Raw genomic sequence first — 21,754 nt, 5'->3', positions numbered from 1 at the left:
TCGCTGCTGAGGCTGGATATTTGGTTACATGGTGTGCAGGCTTTGTCTCGCCAGAAGCTGAAGTGGCTGCTTATCTGTCACACAGTGAAGTTCGCTGCCAATATTCTCCCACACGATAAGGTCAGCAGCTTTAATCGGATGGGACTCCAGCCCACATTCAATTGGAAGGGAAAAGAAGTATGTTGCTCTGACTCAGTTTTTGTACTTTTTATATTCCCTTTTCCTTTTGTTAGATCGAGAACCTTCTGTCAATGAGTAGTAATAATAGCTGATCATTTTTTGAATGTCTATGCTAGTGAATGATGTTCAGTATGTTGTATTAATTACCTGTGATCTTCAAAAGCTCTGAAAGGAAATACATACATATATATATCCACATACATATATATCTCTCCACTTTTAAAATGAGGAAACTGAGATTCAGAGTAGTTACTTAACCCTCCCAGGGTGGGCACGTGGTCTGCTGGAGGCAGGTTTCGAGCACAGGTCTTTCTGTCTTTGGAGTTTGTATTATTTCACATACCAAAGCAACTTCACGTGGATACTTATAATATCCAGCCAGCTTGAAGATTTAAATCAAATTATGAAAACCTGCTCAGGTTCTTACACTCGTTTTCTCTGCTTTTATACTCTCACCTTTTCCCCATCTCCAGTTCTGTTCTGGTTTAAATGTCCCGAGATAACTGATGGCCACAACTGCTCTCCCCAACCGTGTGCATGGACAGTGCTGTCCTCTACTTCCCTTTGGTGCCATGAGGACTAGATTGTTATTGGTGAATAGAAAGCTGTACCAGCTTTGGGATTGGGTTTTTTTTTTATTTCTACCCCCAGGTGCTCTTTGAAGCAGTTTCTAATATCATTATGGAGGTAATTTTTGTTTCAAAAAGTTTAGAAAAATGAAATATTGTAGTCTAATTCATTAATGTCACATTCCCTTTCATTTCTTTCCATTTCATTTTGTATTGAAGGCTTCAGCGATTAGCCAAAGATCTTCTAAAACAACTACAAGTACAAGACAGTGGATCGTGGGCAAACAATAAGGTTTCTGCTTTAGATCGGACCCTAGGAGAGATTGCTAGAATATTGGAAAAAGAGGTATGTAACTAATATCTGGCCTCTGGCCTCTATCTTTGTGGTTCTTTCTCACTAAGACAAGACGTAAGGCTACAAGGCAGAGGCTAGTATGTGCATTTCTCCTGTGTTTCCAAAAGCCAGTCAGCCATTGATGGATGATCTCCTTTTGTTCTTAATTAAATCGAACTTGTTTTCAGTTGTTTTAATTGAAGTCCTCAATAACAAAAATATGCTACTTAGGTCATGGTTTTCTCAGTCATATTTTTTCTCCACACAAACAAAATGAAATTATTTTAAATAGAGTCATACCAATAAAGGTATACAGTTTTTGTCAGAAAATATAAAGTTTTGAATTATAAAGCTCATAAATGATAGATTTTCACAAAACAACAATTTTCTGCCTGTTTCTAGCAGATTTGGCAGTTTCATTTAATGACAGAGTCATTTAAATGTTTCAATGACAGTTGAAAAAATCCTTAATAATTTTAAGTTTTTATTCACAATAGAAAATTTTAAATGTACAAAGAAAAAATAAATCATCTTGTAGTGCCCATTGTTGACACTTTATTGTATATTTTTCTAATCCTTTTACTGTACATATTTTACATAATTTTATCATGAATAATTTTTCATGTCTTTAAAATTTTTTAAACCAAACAATGTATTACAGTTTACATAATTTGTATTTCTTAGGTGGTTTCTAATTTTTCTATTTAAGGTAATGGCCGTATTTTTTTGTTTCTTATTTTCTGGGTTTAAAGTTTATTGTATAACATTTATACATAAAAAAGACTGTAGTGGTAAAAGTAACATAAATACAATGAGCAGCTGTGAACTCACCACCCAACTTAAGTAGTAGACTGTTCCTAGTGTGATCTTGCCCCCCCACACCTCTGCTCCTGGTAGGCAAACACTGCCCAGAATTAAAGGGGTGACTTTTCTTTGTTCTTTAAAGATAGCTTTATTGCTTTATCATATAAATGTATTGTTAAATAATATATTATTTAGTCTAGCCTTATACAGTATTATACTCTAGACTTTTGTGAATTACAACATTCAAAATTATGGTTCTAAGTTTTATTTAAGCTTATAAATGTAGCTGTTCTCCACTTATATTCTCTGTTATATAGTGAATACTTCATTGTGTTAATACCACAGTTTTTTTTTCCATTTTCCTGGCAGTGGACATTTGTTTTCAAGAATTGGATGTGTGTGTGTGTGTGTGTGTGTGTGTGTGTGTGTGTGTGCGCGTGTGTGTGTGTGTAGAGCTAGATTTAGAGACGGTGCTGCTCACACATTTCCGTATCAGAGCAAATGAACGAGAATTTCTCTGAAGCGGGGAGCCTCAGACTCTAGTCTGCTTCAGAATCACCTTGTTAAAACACAGGTTGTTGGGCTGTCCTTGGCTTTCTGATTCAGTAGGTCTGGAGTGAGTCCCAAGGTTTTGTATTTCTAGCAAGTTCCCAGGTGACTCTGCTGCTGGCCTTGTCAAGGCACGTGCCTCAGGGGTGGAATTATGACCAACTTTATTTACAAAGTGGCACTCAGCTGCATTTTGGCCTCAAACAGTGCAGTCTTCTGTGGGGCTGAGAGCAGCGCATTTGCTGTGACCCTGGCAGGGCCACAGACTCCGCTCTGCCCAGCACCACCCTTGCAGAATGACAGAGTTCAGAAACTAGTCAATGTCGGACATGTGCCACATGGTGTTTGAAGGTTTGATGGGCCTTGTAAAAATCTCTATAATTATTGTAAAATTATTATAAGGACTTTTTATAAAGGGTACTTATACTTTGAACAAAAAGGCAATTGCTTGAAAATACCTCCATGTGCACCTTATCTCTTGAATATTGTTTTCTATTGAAGTAATTACAGAATTTTTGAGGAAAAAGTAAAATGATCTTTATAAGAAGGGTATTCATTATGAAAATATAAGTGAAGTTATTTCATTCACAAAGGGGCAATTTACCGGAACACCACTGATTCCTTATGATTTGGGGGAGAAAAAGCTGGTCTGGCTCCCAGTCTAAATGGCCTGTGTCTGGAACCTCGCTGTGAAGCTGTCCTCAGAGTGTTCACTGCAGAACCACCTAATAGTCCAAATGCTCCCACATCGGACCCCTTCCTACTTTTATAACTAAAATTCTTTTTACCCAGCCATGGTGGACTCGCTTTATGTGGAATTTTGTTTGGAGAGTTGTACTGACATTTCAGTGAAATTCAAGTGATGATATTTATGATTTCAGTTTAGGAATTGTAAATAACCATTTCTTTTTGTTTGGAAACTGCCTGGAGTAGCAAAATCAAGTACCAAAGCTAAAGTCCCCAGTGAAGAATTTGAAGGCAGCCTGGGAGTGACCAGTGGGACATGGGCGGCGCTCACTGGGGAATGGTGGGACACTGAGCTCGAGGGCTTTACCCTCTTAACTTTGGCCTCAACACACGATGCTCCCTCTTGTTGCTTGACACAGTTTTCCTTAGGTAATTGTCAGGAAGTTCTGAGAACTGCTTTAGAGCAAACAGGTTAAACTTGTGATGCACAGAAACCGTCCTGTAATGGAAGAGATCAGAGCACTGAGGAGACCTGGGTTACTGTGTATCTCAGGTTCCTTCTGGCTTTTTGAGCTCTGTGAATCTGTTCAGAAATAAAATGCTTGTCAACTTTGTTGTATATGTTACACGCTTTTTAGCAAACTTCAGCCACTTCTGTAAGAAATATGGTGGTATAGGGTTTGTACCAATTCTACAAACAAAAACAACTAAAAGTGCTGCAAAAAAAAGTAATAATTTTCTTAAAAGCGTCAAAGAGCTAAGAAGAAATTAAATAATTACTGGGTTAAAGGAAAAGCAGGAATTGTGGAAGCTTACTTTTAACTGAGTTCCCTAAGAGCATTTGCCAGGCTGGCAAATGTGAGTTATGACTTCTATGCCTCATGAGTGAGGGGACAAAAGTAAAAGCCTAAGGGCTGCCCAAGTTATCAGTCTCATAGGAGGTTTTCCCTTCACAAAGATAAGACCACCAGAGCTGTCTCCCTGACATGGACCCTCTTGGCATCATACAGAAGTAAGGAACCATAACTCGCCCCTGGGGTACGTCTGTAGCCCAGGTTCATATCACTATTATTTCAGATGCTGAATTGACTTTAAAGGACTCCGTGACTAATTAGTGATGTCCCTAGGAATCTGGCAGGAGGAAATGCAAGTCCCCATTGGAGGAAGACACCTTTATCCCAGGACTCAGATAACTTCTCAAATCATTTTATAGGAACAAGTAGCCATAGTCAGAAACAAGCACAAAAGTAAAGAAGTCATTATGACTAAGAGCAAGCAGACAGTAGAACTTCAGGGCTTGTAAATATTAGTCACAGGGCCTAAAACTCCATCTTCTATCTTTTAAGGAAATCAAAGATGAAATACCTATACAATTGGTGATTCAAAAGCGGTGGATAGGAAGCTGAGTAGTACCTTTGACATTGTTGGAGGCTGGGGACTGTAGAAGAAAACCCAGGATTTGGGTTTCTATGTTACAGGAATGTACCAGGAAAGGGGGTAGATAGGAAGTAAGCCAGTCACAGCACAGACTGCAGCTCGGCTTCAAATCACCTGGGTGGCTGGGAAAAATCCCAGTCACTGAAAAGAGTAAAGTGATCTTGAATTGCTGATATCCCAGGTGCCTAACAGAAGCACATGGAAAATCCACTCAGGAGGAAGGGACTATCAACCTAAGTCTCAAATAATTTCAACAAAATAATTTTCAAATATAACAGGGTCTCCAGAACTATGCTTACTATGTTCAAGAATATGTCTTCGTTAAAATCAGTTGTACCTGATTTTATTACCAGTTTTCATCCAGATCCATTGGGAATGGGCCGATTCTGCTTTTGTTTCTTGGCCAGGCACCTCTTGATCCTGAAAGTCCAGTGAGGAGACATGGTGAGGAAGAGGCAGCCTCACACACCGAGATGGCAGAGGAGAGAGCCCAATTAAAATTCTTCATATTATGAAGTTAAAATTTTATTTCCTGGAAGTAGAGAGAGAGATTCTAAAAATAAAATACGAAATTTCAGTGAACCAATAATGACCAAGACACTATTGAAAAAGAATAATATGGGAGGATTTCCTTTACCAGGTATCAAACGTATTATAAAGCTGCAGTAATTAAGATACAAAGATGGAGAAAAAGACGAATGGAACCATATGGAATTCCTGAGTCGTCCTATCCAAGTGTGGATGCTTCATGCCCGACGTGTGAGGCACTTGCTTATGTCTAGGAGGGAAACTGAGCACGCAAAGCGTCAGGGAAAAGTGTGGTTTATTTTGTTAATGATGCTATAGTCATTGAATATCCTTATTTTTAGAAAATGAAACTTGATCTTACCCCATGTCATAAACAAAAAATTAATTCCAGGTGGACCTAAATGTACAAAGAGAAAACAGACTTTTAGAAGGTAACATAGAAAGATACCTTGACTTTGAGGTTTTACCTGGGCAAGAAACGGACACAAAAAACATTAACCATAAAGGGAAGTATTGATAAATTTGCATTAAGAATAGGAATTTGTATTCATCAAAACACAGTGTGATACTGTGCCTTACCTACCAGAATGGCAGAAATTAAGTACTGAAAACGCCAAGCATCAGCTGAGACCTAGAGTTACGGAAATGCTCATACACTGTGATCATAGAAGTTGGTGCTGCCACTTTAGAAAGCACTTCGCTATTGTAGCTGAAGTTGCAGACGTGTGTTTCCCATGTTGCTTCTAGGTCTGTGCCCTAGAGGAGCCAGTGCACATATGCCCCACGAGATATGTACACAGATGTATAATGGCAGCATTGTTTATAATTACCAAATATGGAAAATAGCCCAAGTACCTGCCAGCAGCCAAATACATAAATGGTATGTTCATATAATGGAATATTATTCAACAATAAAAATGAATGAACTGCCGCTGTGGGTAACAGCATGGATGTATCTGATAGTGTTAAGTGAGCTGAACAAATGACCAAAAAAATACACACATACATATACATACATACATACTGTTAAAGGTTCAGTTATATAACTTTCAAGATCAGACAGAAGTGCCCATATTGTCTTAAAACAGTAGAACTGTAAAGAAGATACAAAAATATTTCTCATGAAAACCAAGAAAGTGATTATTCAGAGAGGAGGTGGGAGGTGTGATCAGGGAGATTTTTCTAGGTGGCTTCATGTGTTTTTCTAGTCCTTTCCTTCATCAGATGGCAGTTACACAATGTTCAAGTTATTATGCTTTAAATAGTACTTAGATTTCTTTCTGACTTTTCTGTATGTCATATTTCACAATAATATTACATTTAAAAATTTAAGTTAAAAATCAGTGTCTTCTCCAAAGACCCCTTTTTTGCAGAAATGTTTCATGACTTCAAATAGGAGTTTCTAAAACGTTCTCATACATGCACAGGCATTTTTCTCATCCTCGCCATGGTGTTAAATTTGGTCCAAGTGAGCGTGATTTCCGTTTCATTGCCTTTGCTCGTTACTCTGTGATGACCAACATTACCTGTAAGTTTGGAGAGTAACAGCATCCCAGACCCATTCTGTGGACTCTCAGAAAGATGAGACATTTGTATGCCGTTCTATAAGTAAACAGTTGAAGCAGATGGATTGGACGTGGAGTTTTTCCAGTTTCCTTTCATGAGTTTTTAGAATCCTGCCAAATTTAAATAGAGATTCAGCTGTGAATCTCTTGAACCTGAATTCGCAAACCACATAGCTGGCTGCATTCATAATGTGAAACGAATTCAGAGATGTTATGTCACATGACGTGGTAGCTATAACAGAGCCTGCGGTGCTCTGTTGTTTTCGAAGTTCATCTTGGAAAATTCTAGCAGATACTGTGGAAGCTAGAAAGGTAGAGACTCTTTCCCCCCACTCCTCGCCCCCTGCCCCCGCAGCTTCTTGCCAACTGAAGTTTGTGGCTATTTAACACCTCCCTAGACTCAGAAGAAAAAGCACTAATCCCTGAGAGCTTTTTCAACCTAATTGGGTTCAGATACTTATGCTCAGGTCCTGCTAGACACTGCCTGTTCACTAAGCCTCCTGGTTGCCTTTGCCCTTGCTTCTCTTATTTTCAGCTGGAATTCTTCAGTTGAGAGGAACTGGAAAACATTTAGTCCCTAAGAACCTCTTATTTTTATCCCTCATACTTAATAAATTCTCAGTTTATGTAGTTGTTTCCTTATAGCAGCTGATAAATAACTGTACATAGTTGTATGACACCCATATTTTGTCAGAAGGTGACAGGTATAGCATACGGCCCAAAGTAAAATGAAAATGTGTTTCATACCTTCTTCAACTAGCTTGCATCAGAAGACTACTATAAGGGAAGAGAAATTAATTATTTCAAGAACCTGATAGAGGTTATACATGGTTTGCAATTTTAAAAAATGAAAGAAGAGGGGGAAAAGAAAGAAGGAAGTGTTTGTGTAATTTGTTTTAGGCGATGGTTGCATGAATGTGTGCAGTTATCCAAACTCATCAGACTGAAGGCCAAACTCTATGTATTTTATCACATGTTAACTATATCTCAGTAAAAAACAAAATAAAACAAAAAAGTTAATTATTTCTAAATAGTTTGTTATTTTTCAGATGGTGAGTCTTGCCTTTATAAAAACACACTGTTTTAGTTACTTACCTGGCTTCTTTGTGAAAAGTACTATTTTAACAGCAAATACATTTGTTATGGAAACTCAGTGATGAATATTGACAGTGCTGGTTTATAGGAACATTTTTCACACAATTTGTAATATTTTCTATTATGATTATGCAAATTCTTCTTTAAAACCACTTGCTTTATGTAATATAACACACAGACGTTTACATAAAACACAATAGTACAGAATAATGATTAATTATAACAGCAAAAACCCCAATGACTCCTAGTTGAGCAACAGAGCATTGCCGTCATCGCCATCATCCCAGAACCCTCTGCCTCCCCACGTGTATTTTGCCAATCATTCCTTTCTCTTAATATTTGGATAAACTATTACTTTGACTTTTTGGAAAATACTTTTATTATTTTCTTTATAGTTTTATCCCCTAAGGGTCCATCCCTGAATATTGTATCTTCGCTTAAATATGTCTGGTTTTGAACTTTATATAAATGGAATACTACTCCATAATTTGGCGTCTTGCCTCTGTAAAGATTATGCATTTAAGAATTTATGTCATTGTACAGGCTTTTCTTCCCATTGCTATATACTGTGTATTATATAAATTTACTACAGTATGTGCTTATCCCACCACTGTTGGGCAGTTGGGTTGCTTTTGTGAAAAATATGCTTCTGAGCATGTATCCTGGTGCTTGTGTACAGGAAGGCCAGTAACGTCCCCACTTGAACTTTTGATATCAGTCATTTGACTGTCCTCTTTTTTCTTAGTGTAGTTAAGGGTTTGTCAATTTTGTTGATCTTTTCAAAGAACCGACTTTTGGTGTCATTGGTTTTCCTGTGTTGTTTTTCTCTTCTGTATTTTGTTTATTCCCTTCAAGGTGCACCCGTGTTGTTGTAAATGGTTGCATTTCCTCCTCTTATAGCTGAGTCGTAATCCACTGTATATATGTACCGCACCTTCTTTATCCATTTAGGCATCTGCGGACACTCAGGTGGTTTCCTTATCTTCTTGGTTGTTATAAGTAACGCTGCTGTGAACATGGAGGTGCATCTCTCTTTCTGAATTAGTGTTTCAGTTTCCTTTGGATAAATACCCAGAAGTGGAATTGCTGATCACATGGTAGTTCTGTTTTTAACTTTCTGAGGATCCTCTACACTGTTTCATAGTGACTACACCAATTTATAATCCCACCAACAGTGCACAGGGGCTCCCTTCTACCCACGTCCACCCCAGCATGTCTTAGCGCTTGTATTTTTCATGATGGCTCTTCTAACAGGCGTGAAGTCATACCTCATTGTAGTTTTAATTTGCATTTCTCTCATGCCTAGTAACATTGAGCCTCTTTTCACATACCTGTTGACCTTTCATATATCTTCTTTGGAAAAGTATCTATTTAGGATCTTTGCCCATTTTTTAATTGGTTTATTTGGGAGTTTTGTTGTTGTTTTGCTCTTGAGTTTTATGAGGTCTTTATATATTTTGGATATTAGCCCCTTATCAGATATATGATTTGCAAATATTTTTCCCATTCCATAGGTTGTCTTTTTACTTTGCTGGTTCTTTTGCTGCACAGAAGCTTTTTAGTTTGATGTGGTCCCACTAGTTTAGATTTGATTTTGTTACTTGTGCTTTAGGTGTCGCCCAAAAATTTATTACCAAGGTCCATGAAAGGAGCTTTATTCCTGTTTTCTCTTAGGAGTTTCATGGTTGAATTCAAGTCTTGCAGTTGAGTCTGTAATCTGTTTTGAGTTAATGTTTGTGAGTGGTGTAAGATAGGGGTCCAGATTCATTCTTTTGCATGTGAATACCCAGTTGTCCCAGCACCATTTATTAAAGAACGTATCTTTTCTCCCTGGAGTATTCTTGGCCCTCTTGTGAAGTATCAGTTGACCATGTAGGTGTGGATTTATTTCTGGTCTCTCGATTCTGTTCCATTGGTCTATTTGTCTGTTTTTGTGCAGTACCATGCTGTTTTGAGTACAAGCGTTCCCAAAGTAGAAACCAGAGAACTATTTTTTTCAGCCTCCCTTGCAGCTTGGCAAAGGTGTACGGTCCATGACAGATTTTGGGTCAGAGTCGAGGGAGGGAGGGAAGAAAGGCAAACAAAGAATTCATTCCAGTAAGGGTGGCAGTAGATGCATCCAGCTTCTCCTGTCCACAGTGCAAACTGTAGTGCTGGGCCCCGCACTGAAAGTCTCCCTCTGAGCATCAGCAGCCCATTCCTGAAACGAATCCATTATGTGTGAGAAGGCTCACTGAGAGCTATTTTCCGTTATTTTAAATGAGGGGAAAAATGCATTGCCTGTCAATCTTAAACCAGTTTCCTAAACTGTACTGAAACACACAGTAAAATGCATTTATAAATAATGGACACTCATGTTAGGATGTAAAATGTTTAAACATCTTAACAATTGATATGAATATTTTGTTTGCATGAGTTCTATTTGGAGTGTAATTCAACTTGCATATCATTGTAGTTAAAATGTACCAGGTTTGGAGCATATATAAATTTTTCTGTATGCATATCAACTAAAAATCTTTCTATTTTGAGATCAGTATGGTCTGTGAAGTTTGGGTATTACAAACCAAGAGGCATTCATTCTACCAGGAATATGTGATTCATAGCAACATTTTTTAGCAGTATGCCTGTTTTCATTGAATACCTGCACCATGTAGGGTACCATACAGTGTGGGTCTATGAGCCCACATCTTAAATAAAACATGGCTGTGTGTCCTTATGCTGTCCTAGATACCCTAAAACTTATATAGAGACTTTTAAAACTGTGAACTTCTTTCTTTTTCTTTAACTAGATAAGCTCTACCTACCCCCTCACTGTGTAGAAAATTGTAAAACATACCAGATGAGTTCTGGATTCTAATCCTGGCTCTGTTCAGATGTATTCCTAGGCAAGTCACTTCCCTAGCTACTATTTCTTTATAATACTAGAAGTAGATGAATTAGAAAATCTCTAGGGTACTGGCCACCTCTAAAAGTATTTAATGTTTTCCTTCAAACACATATGTGCAGATTATGTAAGCAGAAAATATTCAGATGAACGAAACTGTTTTTAAAGCTTCTGTCTTCTAGAATGTTCAGATTTTTCCTAAATAATTTTAACCTATAATCACTCACAGAAAAACCCAGGTATTTCCATTACAAATTACATACTTACCTTACAGGGTATAAAGGCAGTGATCAAAAATTGTTTTTATATTTTATAAACATATTTAATAGAAATATTAAAATAATCATAAACTTGACTATTTTTAATATTTATTTGTTAATTACCACACTTTATGTTCTATAAAGGTCCCTCTTTAGCTTTCCAATTTATATTTTAATTTTCAGTCTCAGCTGGTGAACTGACTTTGTACTTTGGTTACCCAAAAATTGTTTTTAAATCTACTTTGTTAACCTAAAATATATTACCAGCAAATATTAAGAAAAAGCACATGAACCACAAAATTAAGTTTTTATCATGTATGTTTCTAGGTGAATATCTGTAACAGGAAAAGGGCAATTGGAAGATAGATTTGGCAGTGTTAATAGGCAAGCCCTCACTAGAGTATTTTTTTCTTTTTGCAAGCATTACTCTGCCACCAGTGAAGTCTCATTATTTCTAAGTGTCCTAATCAATAAGGTCATGAGAGATTGATTTCAGGAGCTGCCACTGTGTTTATGACAAGAAGCATATAGAGTCATTTATAGGAGTGGGCAGTAATTCTCCTGTTAACTAGCAAGTCAGAGAATCAGTAAGCCCATCTTACATGTCTTTAGGTGGTGAGGAAAATCTCAGTGGTGTCCATCACTGACAGAGGAGGAGACTCATATTGCTAATTGAATTTCCCCAAAGAGAGCAAAAATATACCGTCTTGTGAGGGGCAGGGGAGAAGGCGCAGACGCATACAAGCAAGTCTTCAGTGTGTATGAGCTGGTTGCATTGATTTTCTTCCGCTGATGGCCTGGAGTGGATGTAGAATTGTGTATTTTAGAAAATATAAAGTTGATTAGCGTCTTCTTTCCCTTAAGACTTTCAGAATTGCAAATACCAGTGTTTTAAATTAAAAAATATATATATATGTATGTGTATGTGTATATATAGATAGATAGGTAGATAGATAAATATATATGAATATTTTTTAAATAAACGTTTTAGATCTATTAGAGTAATGTGTGTTATAGAAAATGTAACACAAACATTTTCTCAATATTTATTGTAAACATGATTTAAGGACCACACGATATTCTATCATATGACAGTACCATAATTTATTTGGCTAATCCTCTGTTTGGGGAACTTTAGGTTTACAAAGGTTGTTTTTTTTCAAGAAAAATAATCTTTATTACTGTAATACATGTTTATTGTTAAAAAGCAAAATTAAGCAATACAGAAATACATAATTGAATAAGTGAAAGCCCCTTCATTTTTCCTTCCTAGTCCCTCTTCTCAGACATAACAACTGAGAATCGGTCCCCTAGATGTTTTAGTTTCCCGTCCCCTCCCTAAGTTTTTTCACTTGTCTCACACCTAATTCGTAGGCAGTTTTGTAAAGCAGTTGCCATTATTGAATCTTTCTGAAGCATTCAACTTCATTTGCATAGAAACCTTTTTCCTAGTACATCTTTAGTCTACTCAACATTCATTTAAGTTACATAATATAGTAAAGAGTCAGTTGATATATACTTGTTTGGGAAAGATAGAACCTATTCGTGGCAACGCTCAGAGGTGGGAAGAAGCATGTTGACTGGGATGTAGTCACTGGTGCGCATGTTTTATAGAGGAAACGGAGGGTGTCCCTCAGGCCATCGTCTTGGCTACGTAGAGGCAGGTGCCGAGGACAGGGTTTCGCCCTGTACTAATTCATATGCCTGTCTGCGGTTTGTAGGCATTTCCACTCATCCTTGCCAGCATTGTGCATTATTGATCCATAATGCATTTTAAAGCTGGAAGATGTTTGTCAGTGAACAACAACATCAAAGCCGTAGAACTTATTGAGCATCTACTCTTGTAAGACTTTCTGATGGTGTCTCAGTAACTCATTGTAGTAACCCTGTAACATTACCTAACGTTATCCCCATTTCAAAAATAAAGGCACCAAGACTCAGAGAGATTAACTAACTTGGCCAAGGTCACACCACGCCGTAAGTGGCAAAGCTGATTAAAAAATGGTTTTAAGGGGTTTTTATTTGACATAGTAGGTTTACTGCATGAATGAGGTATTCAGCATTTCAATGTCATAGATTCACACAATAAGTTAAAACATTCTGGCCAAATACAGAAGTAGTCTCTGTTGTATACGTAGTGTATTTTTCTTTCATGACTTACACTTTCAGAATGGATTATAAAATTTATTCATTAGGTATATATTGAGCCTGCAAGATACTTTCTTGTTTTTACAGATTATTAGAAGGGAACCACAGAATATGAAAAGTTAAGTGACCTTCACAGTTATTTAGCCAACTCTCTCATTCTCTTGTTTGTGAAGTATGTGAATGAAATGGGCGTATGCTTCAGGTCTGTAAAGGCGTTAACTATATAGATTAAGATGGGAATTTCCTGCAGTCTTAGAAGATACCATGGTCCTGGCATGGGCACGATAAACCAATCCATCTATAATAACAAAGGTTAAAATCATTCCTGTGACCCTACTGAATGTGTCTGCTCTGGCATGTTTTCATAGCACAAGTTAACACCTGTATTTCTCTCTACATTGAATTGTAACTTTTCCTATAGGTAATATCCAGACATAAACAAGGGAGACAGATACACACACACCAACTTTCTAAGCCATAGTTTCTGAAGATGTTTTTGTTTGATAATGCTCTTAATTATGGGTTATCTTGAATTTTCACATACTCCATCTACAAGATGATATTTTTGGCATTGCACTTCCAAAACAGGAAAAGCTGTTCTTTATTTTACCCTATGCTCTTAAATTTTTCCTAGACTGGAAAATATTAGTGAATGCCAAACTCTGTGGAATAAAAATCTGCAGATCTCACTGAGCACTGGTATGAGGATTTCTGTAGGACACATTTTAGAAGTAAGAATTACAAAATGCATGTTGCATGCAGCCTTTTCTGAGACGCTTTCTTTCCTTGTCTTTTGAGGCCCCTAGTTTAAGGTGAAGTGCTGCTCAGCTGAGTGGCGAAGGCAAGAGCTGAGGTCCCCTCCACACGAAGAATCCCAGCCAAGTCAAGAAAAGGGAGGCTGGAGGGTGGAAGACTGTAGTAGGGAAAACACAGAGCTTAGTGTGCTCTTGGTAGATCCCCATTTTTCTGATTGGGAGTCTGTGGCAGAATGAAAGATTGTGGAATCTTTGAGGATCCTTGTGTGTCTGTGTCCCAGCAGCTAGCCCAGAGCCTGACATATTACTAGATACCCAGTAACGACCCACTGAAGAAGCCACAAAATTAATGAAGGGATGAGGTGGTTCAGTTGACGAGGAAAAGTATAAAGAGGAAGCTAATGGATTTGTATATATGATTCTTATAAAAAGCTGTAAGAGACGCTGTTCCAGTTTCTTTGAGAATAAGAAATAGGCCACAGTGTACAACTTCATAGACTGCATTATAAAAATCACTAAGCTATGTCAGTAGATGATTTGTGAAGGGTGTGGACTTCTTTTCATAAGATGGCAGCTAGAAATTTTGACCTATAAACTGGACATTCAAGCCAAAGCCTTCCATGATGTGTGGGTCTAGACTTTGGGGCTAGGACAGAGTGGAAAACGCTGGAATAATTCAGTCCCAGGATGAACCAACTAAGACTATAAAGTATTTACATGAGGCTATTCTAGTCTGTTTGAGGTGTAGGTGTAGAAATGGAGCTGAGCATCCTGACTGATGGCAAATGCAGGCAGAAATGGAAGCTCAAGCTCCAAGGTTCTCTCTACCTGGGGGACAGAGCAGGTGCCCCTGGGGTCAGGAAGCAAGCACAGAGCTGTCACTCATGAGTATTGCCGAGCTTTCTCTTTCCCTGGTGTTGGGTGTGTTCGGGGACAGGCCTGGTAGTTTAAAAGAAACCGTAGAGAGCTTAACAGATAACTCATGTTCTATGAGAAACAAACCACGTTAACCAGTGGGAAGAACTAAGCTAGGTATACAAATTCATGCTTTTGTCTTTGATTTTATAATCGCATGTTTTACAAAATGAATCTAGTGATTTTGACTTAAAATATAACAGTACAATATGAATAAACCTAGGTCAGTTTTTACTTTGCCTGACAATGTCCAAGGTAAAATATACAGCTTCTTTTATTTTCATTTGTATAGTAGAAATATCTTCTTTCTCCAACCTTTAAAAAAGGTCTTTGCCAATGCATTTTATATATTCAGAACATTGGCAGAGTGACTAAAGAAGATAGGTCATGATAAATTCAGTAGAAAAAAATTAAGACTTTAATTTCTCATATAGTGTAGTATGCATTGCCTTATATAAAATGTATAAAATAATTTCATTGATGTTTATTGTGGACTGTAAGAAGCCAAGTCCTGGATTTTGGACTCTGATTTAATATATTTGTTACCATGTCTCAAAGTGACCTCCCTTCCTTTTGTAATCACTACTACATATGTAGAAATAAAAAATATGTATCTGTCCTTCCTGTTATATGTCATCATTAAGTTCTCAGTATATGAGGCCCAGAAATACAAATGTAGGAACTGTAAATATGTACAGACTGTCGTAAAAATTCAGCCAGCAGTATTGTAACCTAATAATTTAGAAATATAAAATAATTTCATTTAATTGTATAATTTATAATTATAAAGTAATAGAATTTCGTCTGCAGTGCCGTCATAATTAAAAGATAACTTCAAGTCTTCCAAAGACCTGGACTGGACTTGAGTAAACGATTATGCACTGGACCTGCACAGCTTTTCAGGAAAGCTGTGCAAAGAGGCCATAACAATCATGTCCAGTGGAATTGAGGACATGAAAGAATGGGATTTATTAAAATTTACAGAAGATTAAAGTTACAAATTTTATTCCACACTCTGCCACTTGAAATAATTGAAAAACCAGAAGTTAAGGTTAACATTTTAAAGTTCTGCTCCAATTAAAAACTGTCCTTTAGAGTATAGAGAAAATGTTACCCTTTTTCTATAGGTTTCTAATTCTTTTCTCTCTCATATTACTTATTTTTGCCTCAGATAAGTTGCAACAGTACCTTTGGTGCATGTTTTGAAGACTGATGACAAACAACACATATGACCTCCCAAAGCTGCTCCCTTGGTGACCACTAATGGTTTATCTAGTGTCAAACAAGATCTTTGTTTTCTTGATTTTAGATAAATTTGCAGCCCACTGCCTCACCAGTCATGATGTCAGTTGTTTACATTTCAGCAAAATGTTTGTCGTAACTTTCAAATACAGGGGAACTGTAGACAGACGGTATTTATCACATTGTAGAGACTGTCAGAAATGGTTGGCCTCCACATAACTGAGTCGAGCTCAGCGTTTATATTTTAATCTGCAAAGTGTCAGGCCTGCTCACTATAGTGACCACTTGCAGTGTGAGAAGATGCATAGCACAGGATTTTTATACTAGTTGCCACGTATTGCTCTCAATTACTCTTTTCAAAAAATGTGTTTTACTGATGATGGCTGAAGGTTGAGAAGACTCCATTCCAGCATTGGAAGTGATAATATTACGCTTCCAAAAGTGAGATGTGGAAACTCATGTGTAGATTGTGTTTTCTGGTTAATATTCTTTCCTAGCATCTCTAAGTTAGGTCAGAAGAGTGTGCTGACAGGTAGACAGAGGAGGAGTTCTTAGAAAGCTGGAGCGGCCCTTTGCTTACATGGTGATGGTGTCAACTCCTACAGCTGATTAAAGCCTGTTTCTCAATTCCAGGGTTTCATGCAGTCTTTTATTTAGCAGGAGGGATAAGGGGGAAGTGTAGAAATGAATTTAATATTGCTTAAGATATGTGGATACCTAGGTAGGTGCTACCTAAATGTTGAGTTTAATTTAGGACGTGACCTTTCTGCTCTGGAGCCACAGTGTTTGTGGCCTCCCGCCCCTCTGAGGGCATCCCCATGTACTGGTGAGAACAGTGTCCCCTTTATTCTGTCTCCTTTTTTCTGCATTACCTGTGATCTTGCTTCTGTCATAGGCCCCATTTTCTCTATTTATCTGTGTCTACTGTTTTCTTCAAGATGCATTCCCTTTCTAAAAGCTAGGGTCAGTTCACTCCTTGGTGCTTTAGGGAGTACGGTGAATGGGATCGGCCCCTGAGAAACGTATTGGAGACAATAGAATGAGTGAGCAATAAATTAATGAATGGGAAGTCACCATTTGCCTACACAGTTAAAAGAGAAAAAATATGGTAAACAAAGGAAAATAAGTGCTGGGAAAATCACCTGAATGGGCTTCGTGGCTGGTCATATAGTCATCTTACTGGCAGCATAGTCGTCCCTCTGACAAGGGAGAGCAGGGCCACAGAAATGAGAAGCCTCAGCTTGTCCCCCAGGGGTGCCCTTCCCTGAGTGTACGCGCTGGGAGTGACACAACCTTGCAGCCCGCATTTCCTTACCTGTGAGGCAGTCGTTTTGAGGGTTCTTCCCCCTCTGCAATCTTGGACTCTTGGAGATAAGTGAGAGTGGCAAAACTGTTTTCTGGGTGGGACTATTTGGGAGGCTGATTAAAACCTAATCCGTGTGTCTGGAGCCACATTGGGAGCCCCTCCTGCTGGAAGAGTCACTGCTGATGAGGCTGTATGTTGTCATTGACTAAAGAGCACAAGTGTTATGGGATTTGAAGACAATGCTTACATCATTCAATTTAAATGCTTTGTTTTCCTCTGATCACTACCAAGCGCAATTACAGAAAAGTAGACTACAGAATAGGAAGCGCTCAGCAAGCAGAGTCAGAAGTTGGTGGGATCTCAGAACAGACACAGCATTTCTCCAACCCTATAATATTAATAGGACTAATGCTTGTATTTGCAGACTGCTTCGTGGTTTCCAAAGAATCTTTTTCATCCCATTCATCCTATGAGTACATCCTCTTACACAAGTTAGAGCAAAGCTGATGGGCCAGTATAGTTGGAATGAGGACAAGGGAACTCCGGGTGCCTGGTGGGGGGTGGCAGGCGGGAGAGCGCTTATGTTCTGTTTATTCCGGGCAGAGAAGATAAGTGCTGTTGCTTGGGAATAATTGTGATGACCGGATTTTCTCTGCCATGCCCTGATGCAAAGGGACAAGGAGTCTGCTGAGTAGAAGAGCGTGGACATAGCAGTCCCCAAGTTCTGTGACTTTACTAGAGGGGACAGATAGGCCACCAGCTCTCTGTGTGCTGAAGGCTGCTCAGAGCCAGGAGAAACTGGGAACACGAGAAAATAGGTGCAGACTGATCATCATAGTCAACACTTACTTTGTGACAGTCACCATCCTAAGTTCCTAACTATAAATATATTAAATACATTTAATCCTTACAGTAGCCCTGTTACTTTTCTAAGCCCCATTTTACAAATGAGTAAACTGAGACACTTATCCAAAGTTCTACAGCCACTCAAGGGTGAACGGGAGTTGAAAACAGCTTGCTGCAAGAGTTCGTGCCATAAATCACCACAATGCACTGCCTAAAGCAGATGCTCGTTCATCTGGCCGCCTTGGCTTGCCTGAGCCAGCATCCGGATGTGACTGTTGAGAGCATGGGGACTTCTTCACATGCTCTCGTAGCCATAACTGTAACAGTCTTGTTTCAGTCTGAGCAAGGCATCTTGTTAAAGGGAGTGTTTTTCTAGCCCCATAAGGAAAACAGGCTAAAAATGGAGTGGATGATGGTGACTTTTGGCTCAGGTTTTTATAAGCAAGAAGAAGAAAAAATTCCATTGATGTGCTTGTGGGTCATCCAAATGGTGCCCAAGACTCTTAGTAGAAAGTTAGCTGTGAAGACATGGGACTTAGATACCCGGGTTGGGGTACAGGTTTGGGATCATCAGCTTAGGTACAGTGAGGGAAGCAGTAGAAATGGATAATAGTCTATAGAGAAAGGAGAGGATAGACCAGAGGCGAGAAGCCCGAGGAGTAGCAATATTTACTGCAGAGATTGACAAACTATAGCCCGTGGACCAAAGCTGGCCCACTGCCATATTTTTAATGGCCTGCAAACTGAGAATGGCCTTTACGCTGATTGATGACTACAGTGTACATCATAGCCTGGATTTTGCCTCTTAGCCTGAAAACTTAAAATCTTTACTATCTGGTCTTTCAAGAAAAAGTTTACTGACCCCGATTCTGGCGGAAGAAGACAAGCCTTCAAAGGCAAAGATAAATCTTATGAGAGTGATGGTGAAAATCAGAGGAGCTGTCACGTAAGCTGGTGAAGGACAGGGTTTTCAGCTCAGGAGACTTGGGGTCATATTGGCGTAGTGAGTTTATGCACTGACACATCTATTCTGCTTCAAATACATAACAGTAGTAAAAACATATTTTTTTAAAAGAAAACTAAGGATATAGCCAAGTTAAAAACAAAATTGGGATTTCTGTGGCCCAGAAATGGAATGACGAGACCCACAAAGTAGTAGAAAGGACAGAAGCCACAATTCTATGCCACTCCCTGTTCACAGCCCCTTTGGTAACGAGGATTGGGCTCCTTAGGACTACAGGGGGGCTGAGCGCCCCACCCAAAGCCAGGTTCACAGCCTAACGTCCGCTCATGAAACAAGTTCTGTAGGAACTGCTGGCCACACTCTAGTGCATCAGCTTATAGGAAGCTTCCGGCCTGGGCAGGAATGGAACATGCAGCCTCAGTATATCCAAGTCACCTGCCAGCGCAGTAACTGAATCTGAAATATCTCCAGAGTTAGTCCTGGAGCACCAGCCTCTGAAGTGCCATTTATGTGACCTGGAGTAACCAGGGAAGCAACTATGAAGCTTTTAGAAGGAAGCATGGAGGGAAAGACAGAGTAAAACAGAACACCTCTAACTCCAGATGTGCTACAAGCCAAAATTACAGGTGTTACTAAATCAGATGCTAGGAAAGACAGCTATGGAACAATTTTAAAAAATGTAACAAGAATTTATAACAAAATTAATTTTATAGAACCATTTGAAATGTTTTAAAAGAAATATATTTAGTATGCTCAAGGAGATAGATGAAAATATCCATTTAAAATCAGCAGGGGAGCATGAGAAATAGGCAGAGGAAATAATATGTGATATGAAAAGAACTAAAATCTAGGAAATAAGGCTGCAAGAAGATGGAGAGAGAATTAATAGCTTTGGAGATAATATGAAGAAATATACCAAAAGCACACTGCAGAAAAATTGAAAGGGTAAAAGAATGGTTAAGAATTGTAGACTGCAGACTGAGGGTTTCATGCATTTATTTGGAGTTCCAGAAGGAGAGAATGCGGGGAAAAGTGGAGTTAGTGTTTGACACTAACTGAGAATTTTCACGTAGTGAAGAAAGGCATGAATTGGCATCACAGCAAAACCTCAGAGGTCAAAGAGAAGAAATACTTAAGAGTAGGGACGGATGATCTGCAGAGTTCAGTTATGCCGACAGCAAGCTTCTCGTCGGCAAGAAGAGGCACCCAGGAGGACAGCAGGTCTTCAGAATGTGTGATGTTGACCAAGAATTTTGTGCCCAGTGAAACATAATTTTCAAGAGTGAAGGCAAAATGAAGACATTTTCAGATATTCAAAGACAAAGAAATAGGACTACTTCAGGCCCTCACTAAATGAACAGTTAAAAGATTCAAGAAAATGCGGTCAGTGAGAAGGCATGGGGTATGTAGAAATGGTGAGCCTGGAAATTATAAAAATGCATCAGTTTGGTTTATTTACCATTGACAGTGTTGAAAAACTACTTTTTTATATACAAAAAAGGAAAAAGGAAGAAAAAGTAACCCTTTAGTTCATGATAAAATAGGAAGAGGGTATATAATTGGGAGTTAAAATATGCCAAGGGCCTTATGATAGGAATGGTAAGGTAAGACTTCAGGAAAGATTTTTCGTTAGCTTACTATTCCTGAGAATGGAAATTACTGTAGAGGAAAAAAATGTCTTGGTTGAATTCTATACCAAGCATTCAAAGTCAGATAAATCATACATCAGGCCAATGATGTCTTAAGGCAAAGGTAAAATAAATTGATCTAGCCTTGAAAATCATTAACAGGGTAATATTCTAATAGCAGTTAATTAAAATGGTACCTAGGTAAGGAATGCCTATTTTTTAAGTATACATAGAAAATACAACTTTACCAAAAATAAATTCAACCTTACAGTCATGTATTAGCTTAGTCAATATTAATATAACCAATAATTATGTTCAGTTTCTCATAATTTAAGGAGCCTATAATGGATTATTTGAATGGTCAAGCTCTCTTAGATCTTATCTCCGAGCATTCATATTTATTCCTGAGATCTTTCAAAACTAAGTTGCAATTCTCCATTTCATAGATACACTCTCATGTATTGGTAACTCTCTGCATGAATAAAAAACTCCAGAAACTGTTAACAGCTGTTTTAAATATCCCAAAAAGTACAGAATGAATATTTCTAAGTAGAATGTGGAACTGTCCTCATTGCCAGTTTCTGAGTATCTTTAAAAAAGTACAGAGGGAAAAATAACTATGCAGTAAGTTATAAATAATAAGTGAATATATTTTTAAAATATTCACTTAAATATATGTTGATCTTGTTTCTAATGGATTCATCCAAAAAAAACAAACTCGTAAGCCAAATGAAAATACCTCCCCAGGAGTAACTCTCTCTCTCTCTTTGAGCTGTAAGGACACTATGACCTCTCTGAGGACAAGGTCCAATTTGTGCCTTAGCGCACCTCTGTCTGGCTTGTATCTCGTTTGTGGACACTGGTCCCCGAGATCTGCACCATGGCTCCGTCCTCACAGGGTGGGCTCGCACAGTCTGCACACAAAGTTGGCTTGAACAGGCGTGAATGGCTGTTTCAGGATCTGAGCTTTTTTTTTTTACTATAACAGCAAAGCATTCACAGTATGTTACTGTATGTTGTCTTGCAAAGCTATGAACTTTTACAAATTTTCTGGTAAA

At 38.3% G+C, this 21,754-nt stretch overlaps 1 protein-coding gene across 4 annotated transcripts in view; it reads left to right on the top strand.

Moving 5' to 3' along the window:
• SCAPER (S-phase cyclin A associated protein in the ER) overlaps positions 1–21,754 on the top strand; it is a 149,466-nt gene that overhangs the window by 61,138 nt on the left and 66,574 nt on the right. For all 4 annotated transcript variants that reach the window (XM_081124700.1, XM_081124698.1, XM_081124699.1 and 1 more), the window contains exon 23: positions 969–1,095. In XM_081124700.1, coding sequence (XP_080980826.1) covers positions 969–1,095 — 127 coding nt within the window. The remainder of the gene's footprint in view (positions 1–968; positions 1,096–21,754) is intronic.

Source organism: Miniopterus schreibersii, assembly GCF_964146895.1.
Source record: "Miniopterus schreibersii genome assembly, chromosome: 22".
Taxonomy (NCBI): Eukaryota; Metazoa; Chordata; class Mammalia; order Chiroptera; family Miniopteridae; genus Miniopterus; species Miniopterus schreibersii.
Note: the sequence above shows the minus strand (reverse complement) of the source record. Positions and strands in the feature narration are given on the sequence as shown.